This window comes from Balearica regulorum, chromosome 28 (assembly GCF_011004875.1).
Source record: "Balearica regulorum gibbericeps isolate bBalReg1 chromosome 28, bBalReg1.pri, whole genome shotgun sequence".
NCBI classification, from domain to species: Eukaryota; Metazoa; Chordata; class Aves; order Gruiformes; family Gruidae; genus Balearica; species Balearica regulorum.
Window position 1 is genome coordinate 1762153 of NC_046211.1, and position 12686 is coordinate 1774838.

General features: G+C 55.3%; 1 protein-coding gene and 3 pseudogenes across 1 annotated transcript; all 4 read left to right on the forward strand.

Moving 5' to 3' along the window:
* The first annotated feature begins 479 nt into the window (after nt 1–479).
* On the forward strand, nt 480–785 carry LOC104639534 (feather beta keratin). The gene has a single exon (XM_010307655.2). It carries the CDS (start codon nt 489–491, stop codon nt 783–785), a length of 297 nt encoding a protein of 98 aa, XP_010305957.2. The 5' UTR covers nt 480–488.
* Nucleotides 786–3502: 2717 nt separating this feature from the next.
* On the forward strand, nt 3503–4223 carry LOC142598518 (feather beta keratin-like; annotated as a pseudogene).
* A 2662-nt stretch (nt 4224–6885) lies between these two features.
* Nucleotides 6886–8168, forward strand: LOC142598390 (feather beta keratin-like; annotated as a pseudogene).
* Nucleotides 8169–10112: 1944 nt separating this feature from the next.
* Nucleotides 10113–11355, forward strand: LOC142598389 (feather beta keratin-like; annotated as a pseudogene).
* Nucleotides 11356–12686: the final 1331 nt, after the last annotated feature.

A 12686-nucleotide genomic window follows, 5' to 3' on the forward strand; every position in this document is an offset into this window, starting at 1 on the left:
AATATGAGATGTTAGTAAACACATTACATGCACAAAGGGTGCCCAGGGGCCTGGGGCGGTCTGGACCAGTATAAAAGCCAGTCCAAGAGCAGGCTCCCTCATCCACTTCTCTTGCCTTCTCCTCCTTGGTGAACAAGGTGAGCTGCAACCGCCTTTGCCTCTTTCTTAGCTTTCTCCTTTTTCTCTTTGTCTTCTGATCTCAGCTGAGTCTTTGCCTCATTGTAGCTCTTGCTGAGAGACTTGATCCAGCTCTCAGAATCTCAGTTCTCTTTGCCACACAGTGGGGAGGTTGGAGAAAGTCTTGGGCATTCTTTGCAGGGAAACTGTGGATCCGGGACTACTAAGGCTCTCTTCCTCCCCACGCAGCCTGTCCCTCCTCCCCAGCCCATGCCTTTCCTCTTGCCGAGCAGGCTGTCGGGCTGCACCTCACGCGCTGCCTGTGCTTTCCCTGCCCTCTCTCCCTGCAGGTGCACCTCCGTCGCGCAGCCATGTCCTGCTACGATCTGTGCCGCCCCTGTGGCCCGACCCCGCTTGCCAACAGCTGCAACGAGCCCTGTGTCAGGCAGTGCCAGGACTCCCGGGTGGTTATCGAACCATCTCCCGTGGTGGTGACCCTGCCCGGACCCATCCTCAGCTCCTTCCCCCAGAACACCGCTGTGGGATCCACCACCTCCGCTGCCGTTGGCAGCATCCTGAGTGCTGAGGGAGTGCCCATCTCCTCCGGAGGCTTTGGCCTCTCTGGCCTTGGTGGCCGCTACTACGGCAGAAGGTGCCTGCCCTGCTAAAGGCGGGCTGGACGTCCAGTGAGTGCATCGACCAGGAAGCCCAAAGCCAGGTGCTGGACTGAGGACGGAGCTGCTGGCCAGGGTTTCCAGAGGGGCTGGCGGCCTCGTGCCCTCCTGCAAAGGAAGGAGGGAAGCAAGGTGCCAGCCTGTGCTGTCTGGAAACATGGCCAACTGATGTCTTCTTCTTCTCCTCCTCCTGCTTTCGTCTCTGCATCACGAGTCCCTGTTGTCTCCTGCTGTCCTGTGCCACGGGTTCATCCTGAAGCAATGCGAGAGGGGCCCTGCTCATCACCCTCTCCCTCTCCTGTGTGTGGAAGGAAGACGCTTGTCCCGTTGCTGTGAAGGGGTGCCTGGCTGTCAGCTGCCCTTGTAACAGCCTGGACCGGGTCCCTTCCACCATGCACTGCTTGCTTTCACTCTCTAGACTCATTAAAGTCTGTGCTGCATTGTAGCTTGAGTCTCCTCGTGTTCCTTCCCTCCTGGGATGTCCAGCCAAGCTGCTCAATGGGAGATGCGATGCCCTGGAGGGGAACGGGGTGGGTGTGTAAGGGCCAGTGGTGGACCTGCCTCATGCCTGGAGGAGCCGAGTAGCCTGAAGGGCCATGGTGGTTGGAAGAGACATGGCGGGGTATGTGGCATTGTCTGAGTATTGGGAAGGGTGGCCAGGAGCTCCCCCAAGGAAGATGCGAGCAAGGAACAGCTTTGGCTACTGGCTTCCAGTTGATGAGGGAAACCATCGACTGCTGGAAGACACTTCTGTGCAGGGTAACACCCTCCTGGCCAAGGCTCTGCATGCTCATTGTCACTGGCAGTGTGCCCTTGCCCTCCACGCCCCTAAACGCTCGTACCCATCCCCGGAACATGAGGGAGTCCCAAAGGAGTTGAAGGGACAGGTGTCAGACAGGGCAATTGCATAAAGGGATGTGTGAGCCCTCTGCTAGATTTTGGCCCAAAGGGCATAGGTTGGAGCATGGGTGTGTAAAATGGTAGTGGAGGGGCATGGACACAGAGGGATCGTCCTCCCTCCTCTCAAAGGGATGGGTGGTGTATGTGAGGTGTCCTGGGAACTCCGTGGAGGGCTAGAGGGGAGCAGGAAAAGCATCTTCTCCCCCACTGGAGGCATCTTGCGGTCTAAAGCATTAAGCGTTGTGGAGCCCTTCTGTGTGCCGTCAGTGTGTCCTGAAGGCACGCGAGTCTGGAGCAGATGTGCAGCAAATCCTCCAGAAACCTCACTCAGGTGCTGTTCAGGCTGTGCCTGGAGAGGTCCCAAGCAGTGATCGTATTGTTCCTCCAAGCAGACCTCAAGTTGGGGAGACTGAGGGAGAGTCACCCTGCCAGTTCTGTTCTCAGTCCCTCCTTCCCACGCCCTTGTCCTCCACAGGCAATATTCTGGTGGTCCTACTGCTGCTCTTGTACTTCAGGTAGAGCAGGAGACACGTCTTGTGCCGTGCTCGTCTGGCTGTCCTTGCAAAGACTCATGGAGCCTGCGCATGGTGGGATGTCGTGTGGAAATCCTGCCAAGTATTTGGTCATGCCAGGTGTGCCAGCAGTCTGGAAGGCGAAAGCAGAAGTTGTGGCAAAGACAGGGGCAGGAAGAAGGATGTGTATGGATTGGCCAGCACGTGCCTTGGTCACTGGGGAGCCTCCAACTTTACCAGAGGTCTCCAGCAAAGAGTGCTGGGAAGGGAATAGCCTTCATTCTTAACGCTGGTGGTCTACTGCTACAAGTCGGCAGGGATGAAGGATAGAGGGAAGATGGCAGTAGAGCCAGGGAAACTTCTGCCGAGAGCAAAGCTCAATCTCCGAGAGAGAGTCTAAAAGCCAAGAGCAGAGGTGCCCTGCCTAGAACGGCGATGCCTAATACGGCGTGAGTGAGCAGGGCATGAGAGAGAGGGAGTGGTGGTGCCGACCTTTGCCTGTGGATGTCCAGGCTGAAGCCTCAGGCTTATCAGGAGAGCTGCCCCATTCATCAGGAAACACTTGGAAGTGCGTCCCTGGAGGGCCAGAGGCTGGCATCAGCTGGCGAGGTGGGACGCTCCTCATCACTGGCTGCATCACCTGCTGTGCTGGCGTGTCATTTCCCCTGGAAACGTTTTGGCCTCTAATACTGTCACTTGAAAGGAGCCTGTGTGGCTGAATGGGCATGTCCTGAACAGGGAAATGAAAAGGCAGCGTTGCAGGGAATACAAGCAGTGCCCTCATTTCTTTAATTGTGATGCTTTGCATGCAAGATGAGCTTGTTGGTAAACACATTACATGCGCAAAGGGTGCCCAGGGGCCTGGGGCGGTCTGGACCAGTATAAAAGCCAGTCCAAGAGCAGGCTCCCTCATCCACTTCTCTTGCCTTCTCCTCCTTGGTGAACAAGGTGAGCTGCAACCGCCTTTGCCTCTTTCTTAGCTTTCTCCTTTTTCTCTTTGTCTTCTGATCTCAGCTGAGTCTTTGCCTCATTGTAGCTCTTGCTGAGAGACTTGATCCAGCTCTCAGAATCTCAGTTCTCTTTGCCACACAGTGGGGAGGTTGGAGAAAGTCTTGGGCATTCTTTGCAGGGAAACTGTGGATCCGGGACTACTAAGGCTCTCTTCCTCCCCACGCAGCCTGTCCCTCCTCCCCAGCCCATGCCTTTCCTCTTGCCGAGCAGGCTGTCGGGCTGCACCTCACGCGCTGCCTGTGCTTTCCCTGCCCTCTCTCCCTGCAGGTGCACCTCCGTCGCGCAGCCATGTCCTGCTACGATCTGTGCCGCCCCTGTGGCCCGACCCCGCTTGCCAACAGCTGCAACGAGCCCTGTGTCAGGCAGTGCCAGGACTCCCGGGTGGTGATCCAGCCCTCTCCCTGTGGTGGTGACCCTGCCCGGACCCATCCTCAGCTCCTTCCCCCAGAACACCGCTGTGGGATCCACCACCTCCGCTGCCGTTGGCAGCATCCTGAGTGAGGAGGGAGTGCCCATCTCCTCCGGAGGCTTTGGCCTCTCTGGCCTTGGTGGCCGCTACTACGGCAGAAGGTGCCTGCCCTGCTAAAGGCGGGCTGGACGTCCAGTGAGTGCATCGACCAGGAAGCCCAAAGCCAGGTGCTGGACTGAGGACGGAGCTGCTGGCCAGGGTTTCCAGAGGGGCTGAGCGGCCTCGTGCCCTCCTGCAAAGGAAGGAGGGAAGCAAGGTGCCAGCCTGTGCTGTCTGGAAACATGGCCAACTGATGTCTTCTTCTTCTCCTCCTCCTGCTTTCGTCTCTGCATCACGAGTCCCTGTTGTCTCCTGCTGTCCTGTGCCACGGGTTCATCCTGAAGCAATGCGAGAGGGGCCCTGCTCATCACCCTCTCCCTCTCCTGTGTGTGGAAGGAAGACGCTTGTCCCGTTGCTGTGAAGGGGTGCCTGGCTGTCAGCTGCCCTTGTAGCAGCCTGGACCGGGTCCCTTCCACCATGCACTGCTTGCTTTCACTCTCTAGACTCATTAAAGTCTGTGCTGCATTGTAGCTTGAGTCTCCTCGTGTTCCTTCCCTCCTGGGATGCCCAGCCAAGCTGCTCAATGGGAGATGCGATGCCCTGGAGGGGAACGGGGTGGGTGTGTAAGGGCCAGTGGTGGACCTGCCTCATGCCTGGAGGAGCCGAGTAGCCTGAAGGGCCATGGTGGTTGGAAGAGACATGGCGGGGTATGTGGCATTGTCTGAGTATTGGGAAGGGTGGCCAGGAGCTCCCCCAAGGAAGATGCGAGCAAGGAACAGCTTTGGCTACTGGCTTCCAGTTGATGAGGGAAACCATCGACTGCTGGAAGACATCTCCTGTGAAGACAGGCTGAGAGAGTTTGGGTTGTTTAGCCTGGAGAAGAGAAGGCTCCCAGGTGACATTATAGCAGCCTTCTAGTACCTAAAGGGGAGTATAAGAAATGTGGAGAGGGGGTGTTTACAAGGGCATATAGTGACAGGACAAGGGGGGAATGGTGTTAAGCTGAAGGAGGGGAGATTTAGATTAGATATCCGGAAGAAATTCTTCCCTGTGAGGTTGGTGAGGCACTGGAACTGGTTTCCCAGGGAAGTTGTGGATGCCCCTTCCCAGGAAGTGTTCAAGGCTAGGTTGGATGGGGCTTTGGGCAACGTGGTCTAGTGGAGGGTGTCCCTGCCCATGGCAGGGGTTGGAACTGGATGGGCTTTGAGGTCTCTTCCAACCCAAACCATTCTGCGATTCAATGATTCCACGATTTCTGTGCAGGCTAACACCATCCTGCGAAAGGCTCTGATTACATGTTATGACTTGCAATGTTCCCTTGCTCTTCTCTCCTCCAAGCACTTCTTCCAAACCTTGAACAGGAGAGATTCCCAAAGGAGTCGGGATGTGTGGCAGCCAGGGCAACTCTGTAAAAGGAAATATGACTTCTGATTTTCAGTTTTCTTCTCTTTCCCTCCCTTCTGTGGTCTGTTTCTCCATGGGGAATGCTTTGCTCCTGCCCTACAGTCCTGTTTCTGTCAGAGTCAAAGACTACTCTTGTGCACTATCTTGGGTTTAAAAGTATATGTTTGCACCAGATGGCTACCTTCTTGTCTTAACTAAAAGAAAGCTGTCCTTCAAAATATGCCTCTGTCTTTATCTGCTGGGTGACCCTGTAGAAATGCACTCCTATCCATGACTGTAAGCCATGCTGAGCCATTAGCAAAAGCAAGTCCAGGATCAAACCAGGGAAGGAAGCAACATCCTCACTACATGGTCTGAGGAAGCAGGGAGTGTCAGGTTGCCTGAGCCTTTACATAGACCCTCAGATGAGGGGCTGAGTCAGGGAGAATGGAGAGATGGTAGGAGATGGCTTCTTTGCATGTAATGTTTTGCTTGTAGAAGGATTTTAAATGGGAGTGCTGTGGATATAAAACTGGTGTGTGTTATGTTGTGAGGGTAAACAAAACGCTTATGTTTGAAGGAAACCCTTCCATTCCATGCAGGTCTGCTGAGTTGCAGCCACGATGGGGATTTCTTCTGCATACATATTTGCTTAGATAAACATCTCCTGTCAACCTAAAAGCTCCCTTCATCTTACTGAATGAGAAATGTGGCCTGAGTCTCTGTGATTAACGCTTGCCTGTCTCTGATGGAGACCCAACACAGTGGAGGAAGGTGTTTTGTCCACCCTTTGCATGAGAACCCAACTGGGGAGTCAGAGGAGTGTGGCTGGTGCCCCAAGCAGAGTTGTCATTCTTCTTGGGAACATTCGGCCCCTGTCTTGCCCCAGGAAATGCAGTGCAGAGCAATGAATCCTCCCCTTGGCATGCATCCCTGGGGAGATCCTGACACCTGCTGCTATCTAGGCTGTCCTTGCTGGCACTGCCAGCTGTCACTTTCTTCTAAGGAGAGTTATATGTTGCATGGAAATCTTGCAGAGCGTTCGGTGCTGTGTGTGCTGTCCTGTCAGTATGTAGGGCCAAAGCAGAAGCTGAGGTATGGACAAGGGGAATGGAAGAAGGAAGAATTTTGAAGCCTGAAGACGTTCTTGTTATGGAGTGGTTTCTGCAAGATAACAGCAGTGGCTGACTAATACTTACTTGTGGGAAAGCAACATCATTCTTTTCAAAACATTCTTGTTCTGGTGACTGGGGAACTCCAGGCAATGCTGCAAGAGGTGAGAAGGCAAAATAGGTTAATGTGTTCCAAGGGCAATGCAAAACACCAAAGAAAGTTCAAAAACCCAAGAGCATAGTCTTCCTGATGAAAAAACAATGACAAAGAAAGCTTAAAAGGCCTTCAAGGCACAGAGAGCAATGTATGTGGCCAGTCCCCGCATAAAGAAAGTCAGCCTTTTAATCCCAGGTTTATGATGAAAAAAAATTGCTTCATGAAAAAAAAGGCTAAAAGCATGCATCAGGACGGTAAGATGCTGACATCACCTGAAAATATGGTACCAGTCCACCCAATTGGCTGAAACATCTGCCTGATTTTTGTTGTAAATTCCTTTGAAAACATTTTAGCCTCTAATATTGTCACTTGAAAGGAGCCTGTGTGGCTGAATGGGCATGTCCTGAACAGGGAAATGAAAAGGCAGCGTTGTAGGGAACACAAGCAGTGCCCTCATTTCTTTAATTGTGATGCTTTGCATGCAAGATGAGCTTGTTGGTAAACACATTACATGCGCAAAGGGTGCCCAGGGGCCTGGGGCGGTCTGGACCAGTATAAAAGCCAGTCCAAGAGCAGGCTCCCTCATCCACTTCTCTTGCCTTCTCCTCCTTGGTGAACAAGGTGAGCTGCAACCGCCTTTGCCTCACTCCTCTTCTCTCTTCTCCTCCTCCTCTTCTCTTCTCTTCTCTTCTCTTCTCTTCTCTTCTCTTCTCTTCTCTTCTCTTCTCTTCTCTTCTCTTCTCTTCTCTTCTCTTCTCTTCTCTTCTCTTCTCTTCTCTTCTCTTCTCTTCTCTTCTCTTCTCTTCTCTTCTCTTCTCTTCTCTTCTCTTCTCTTCTCTTCTCTTCTCTTCTCTTCTCTTTGCTCTTCTGCTCTTCTTTTTCCTGTCCTCCTCTTTGTCTTTGGGCTTCGGTACAGCTGTTGCTGAGAGCCTTGCTCTTTGGTGGTTTTCCTGAGTCTTGCCTCATTGCCACCACCGTGGGAGGTGGGAGAAGGTGCTGGGGTTTCTTTGCAGGGACACCTTGGGGACCAGGGCTCTTTATTCTGCCTTCCTCCCCACGCAGGCCTGTCCCTCCTCCCCAGCCCATGCCTTTCCTCTTGCCGAGCAGGCTGTCGGGCTGCACCTCACGCGCTGCCTGTGCTTTCCCTGCCCTCTCTCCCTGCAGGTGCACCTCCGTCGCGCAGCCATGTCCTGCTACGATCTGTGCCGCCCCTGTGGCCCGACCCCGCTTGCCAACAGCTGCAACGAGCCCTGTGTCAGGCAGTGCCAGGACTCCCGGGTGGTGATCCAGCCCTCTCCTGTGGTGGTGACCCTGCCCGGACCCATCCTCAGCTCCTTCCCCCAGAACACCGCTGTGGGATCCACCACCTCCGCTGCCGTTGGCAGCATCCTGAGTGAGGAGGGAGTGCCCATCTCCTCCGGAGGCTTTGGCCTCTCTGGCCTTGGTGGCCGCTACTACGGCAGAAGGTGCCTGCCCTGCTAAAGGCGGGCTGGACGTCCAGTGAGTGCATCGACCAGGAAGCCCAAAGCCAGGTGCTGGACTGAGGACGGAGCTGCTGGCCAGGGTTTCCAGAGGGGCTGAGCGGCCTCGTGCCCTCCTGCAAAGGAAGGAGGGAAGCAAGGTGCCAGCCTGTGCTGTCTGGAAACATGGCCAACTGATGTCTTCTTCTTCTCCTCCTCCTGCTTTCGTCTCTGCATCACGAGTCCCTGTTGTCTCCTGCTGTCCTGTGCCACGGGTTCATCCTGAAGCAATGCGAGAGGGGCCCTGCTCATCACCCTCTCCCTCTCCTGTGTGTGGAAGGAAGACGCTTGTCCCGTTGCTGTGAAGGGGTGCCTGGCTGTCAGCTGCCCTTGTAACAGCCTGGACCGGGTCCCTTCCACCATGCACTGCTTGCTTTCACTCTCTAGACTCATTAAAGTCTGTGCTGCATTGTAGCTTGAGTCTCCTCGTGTTCCTTCCCTCCTGGGATGCCCAGCCAAGCTGCTCAATGGGAGATGCGATGCCCTGGAGGGGAACGGGGTGGGTGTGTAAGGGCCAGTGGTGGACCTGCCTCATGCCTGGAGGAGCCGAGTAGCCTGAAGGGCCATGGTGGTTGGAAGAGACATGGCGGGGTATGTGGCATTGTCTGAGTATTGGGAAGGGTGGCCAGGAGCTCCCCCAAGGAAGATGCGAGCAAGGAACAGCTTTGGCTACTGGCTTCCAGTTGATGAGGGAAACCATCGACTGCTGGAAGACACTTCTGTGCAGGGTAACACCCTCCTGGCCAAGGCTCTGCATGCTCATTGTCACTGGCAGTGTGCCCTTGCCCTCCACGCCCCTAAACGCTCGTACCCATCCCCGGAACATGAGGGAGTCCCAAAGGAGTTGAAGGGACAGGTGTCAGACAGGGCAATTGCATAAAGGGATGTGTGAGCCCTCTGCTAGATTTTGGCCCAAGGGGCATAGGTTGGAGCATGGGTGTGTAAAATGGTAGTGGAGGGGCATGGACACAGAGGGATCGTCCTCCCTCCTCTCAAAGGGATGGGTGGTGTATGTGAGGTGTCCTGGGAACTCCGTGGAGGGCTAGAGGGGAGCAGGAAAAGCATCTTCTCCCCCACTGGAGGCATCTTGCGGTCTAAAGCATTAAGCGTTGTGGAGCCCTTCTGTGTGCGTCAGTGTGTCCTGAAGGCACGCGAGTCTGGAGCAGATGTGCAGCAAATCCTCCAGAAACCTCACTCAGGTGCTGTTCAGGCTGTGCCTGGAGAGGTCCCAAGCAGTGATCGTATTGTTCCTCCAAGCAGACCTCAAGTTGGGGAGACTGAGGGAGAGTCACCCTGCCAGTTCTGTTCTCAGTCCCTCCTTCCCACGCCCTTGTCCTCCACAGGCAATATTCTGGTGGTCCTACTGCTGCTCTTGTACTTCAGGTAGAGCAGGAGACACGTCTTGTGCCGTGCTCGTCTGGCTGTCCTTGCAAAGACTCATGGAGCCTGCGCATGGTGGGATGTCGTGTGGAAATCCTGCCAAGTATTTGGTCATGCCAGGTGTGCCAGCAGTCTGGAAGGCGAAAGCAGAAGTTGTGGCAAAGACAGGGGCAGGAAGAAGGATGTGTATGGATTGGCCAGCACGTGCCTTGGTCACTGGGGAGCCTCCAACTTTACCAGAGGTCTCCAGCAAAGAGTGCTGGGAAGGGAATAGCCTTCATTCTTAACGCTGGTGGTCTACTGCTACAAGTCGGCAGGGATGAAGGATAGAGGGAAGATGGCAGTAGAGCCAGGGAAACTTCTGCCGAGAGCAAAGCTCAATCTCCGAGAGAGAGTCTAAAAGCCAAGAGCAGAGGTGCCCTGCCTAGAACGGCGATGCCTAATACGGCGTGAGTGAGCAGGGCATGAGAGAGAGGGAGTGGTGGTGCCGACCTTTGCCTGTGGATGTCCAGGCTGAAGCCTCAGGCTTATCAGGAGAGCTGCCCCATTCATCAGGAAACACTTGGAAGTGCGTCCCTGGAGGGCCAGAGGCTGGCATCAGCTGGCGAGGTGGGACGCTCCTCATCACTGGCTGCATCACCTGCTGTGCTGGCGTGTCATTTCCCCTGGAAACGTTTTGGCCTCTAATACTGTCACTTGAAAGGAGCCTGTGTGGCTGAATGGGCATGTCCTGAACAGGGAAATGAAAAGGCAGCGTTGCAGGGAACACAAGCAGTGCCCTCATTTCTTTAATTGTGATGCTTTGCATGCAAGATGAGCTTGTTGGTAAACACATTACATGCGCAAAGGGTGCCCAGGGGCCTGGGGCGGTCTGGACCAGTATAAAAGCCAGTCCAAGAGCAGGCTCCCTCATCCACTTCTCTTGCCTTCTCCTCCTTGGTGAACAAGGTGAGCTGCAACCGCCTTTGCCTCACTCCTCTTCTCTCTTCTCCTCCTCCTCTTCTCTTCTCTTCTCTTCTCTTCTCTTCTCTTCTCTTCTCTTCTCTTCTCTTCTCTTCTCTTCTCTTCTCTTCTCTTCTCTTCTCTTCTCTTCTCTTCTCTTCTCTTCTCTTCTCTTCTCTTCTCTTCTCTTCTCTTCTCTTCTCTTCTCTCTTCTGCTCTTCTTTTTCCTGTCCTCCTCTTTGTCTTTGGGCTTCGGTACAGCTGTTGCTGAGAGCCTTGCTCTTTGGTGGTTTTCCTGAGTCTTGCCTCATTGCCACCACCGTGGGAGGTGGGAGAAGGTGCTGGGGTTTCTTTGCAGGGACACCTTGGGGACCAGGGCTCTTTATTCTGCCTTCCTCCCCACGCAGGCCTGTCCCTCCTCCCCAGCCCATGCCTTTCCTCTTGCCGAGCAGGCTGTCGGGCTGCACCTCACGCGCTGCCTGTGCTTTCCCTGCCCTCTCTCCCTGCAGGTGCACCTCCGTCGCGCAGCCATGTCCTGCTACGATCTGTGCCGCCCCTGTGGCCCGACCCCGCTTGCCAACAGCTGCAACGAGCCCTGTGTCAGGCAGTGCCAGGACTCCCGGGTGGTGATCCAGCCCTCTCCTGTGGTGGTGACCCTGCCCGGACCCATCCTCAGCTCCTTCCCCCAGAACACCGCTGTGGGATCCACCACCTCCGCTGCCGTTGGCAGCATCCTGAGTGAGGAGGGAGTGCCCATCTCCTCCGGAGGCTTTGGCCTCTCTGGCCTTGGTGGCCGCTACTACGGCAGAAGGTGCCTGCCCTGCTAAAGGCGGGCTGGACGTCCAGTGAGTGCATCGACCAGGAAGCCCAAAGCCAGGTGCTGGACTGAGGACGGAGCTGCTGGCCAGGGTTTCCAGAGGGGCTGAGCGGCCTCGTGCCCTCCTGCAAAGGAAGGAGGGAAGCAAGGTGCCAGCCTGTGCTGTCTGGAAACATGGCCAACTGATGTCTTCTTCTTCTCCTCCTCCTGCTTTCGTCTCTGCATCACGAGTCCCTGTTGTCTCCTGCTGTCCTGTGCCACGGGTTCATCCTGAAGCAATGCGAGAGGGGCCCTGCTCATCACCCTCTCCCTCTCCTGTGTGTGGAAGGAAGACGCTTGTCCCGTTGCTGTGAAGGGGTGCCTGGCTGTCAGCTGCCCTTGTAACAGCCTGGACCGGGTCCCTTCCACCATGCACTGCTTGCTTTCACTCTCTAGACTCATTAAAGTCTGTGCTGCATTGTAGCTTGAGTCTCCTCGTGTTCCTTCCCTCCTGGGATGCCCAGCCAAGCTGCTCAATGGGAGATGCGATGCCCTGGAGGGGAACGGGGTGGGTGTGTAAGGGCCAGTGGTGGACCTGCCTCATGCCTGGAGGAGCCGAGTAGCCTGAAGGGCCATGGTGGTTGGAAGAGACATGGCGGGGTATGTGGCATTGTCTGAGTATTGGGAAGGGTGGCCAGGAGCTCCCCCAAGGAAGATGCGAGCAAGGAACAGCTTTGGCTACTGGCTTCCAGTTGATGAGGGAAACCATCGACTGCTGGAAGACACTTCTGTGCAGGGTAACACCCTCCTGGCCAAGGCTCTGCATGCTCATTGTCACTGGCAGTGTGCCCTTGCCCTCCACGCCCCTAAACGCTCGTACCCATCCCCGGAACATGAGGGAGTCCCAAAGGAGTTGAAGGGACAGGTGTCAGACAGGGCAATTGCATAAAGGGATGTGTGAGCCCTCTGCTAGATTTTGGCCCAAGGGGCATAGGTTGGAGCATGGGTGTGTAAAATGGTAGTGGAGGGGCATGGACACAGAGGGATCGTCCTCCCTCCTCTCAAAGGGATGGGTGGTGTATGTGAGGTGTCCTGGGAACTCCGTGGAGGGCTAGAGGGGAGCAGGAAAAGCATCTTCTCCCCCACTGGAGGCATCTTGCGGTCTAAAGCATTAAGCGTTGTGGAGCCCTTCTGTGTGCGTCAGTGTGTCCTGAAGGCACGCGAGTCTGGAGCAGATGTGCAGCAAATCCTCCAGAAACCTCACTCAGGTGCTGTTCAGGCTGTGCCTGGAGAGGTCCCAAGCAGTGATCGTATTGTTCCTCCAAGCAGACCTCAAGTTGGGGAGACTGAGGGAGAGTCACCCTGCCAGTTCTGTTCTCAGTCCCTCCTTCCCACGCCCTTGTCCTCCACAGGCAATATTCTGGTGGTCCTACTGCTGCTCTTGTACTTCAGGTAGAGCAGGAGACACGTCTTGTGCCGTGCTCGTCTGGCTGTCCTTGCAAAGACTCATGGAGCCTGCGCATGGTGGGATGTCGTGTGGAAATCCTGCCAAGTATTTGGTCATGCCAGGTGTGCCAGCAGTCTGGAAGGCGAAAGCAGAAGTTGTGGCAAAGACAGGGGCAGGAAGAAGGATGTGTATGGATTGGCCAGCACGTGCCTTGGTCACTGGGGAGC

What these genes read in the sequence shown, in the direction of transcription:
- LOC104639534 (XM_010307655.2), top strand. Translation starts at nt 489, where the DNA reads ATGTCCTGCTACGATCTGTGCCGCCCCTGTGGCCCGACCCCGCTTGCC.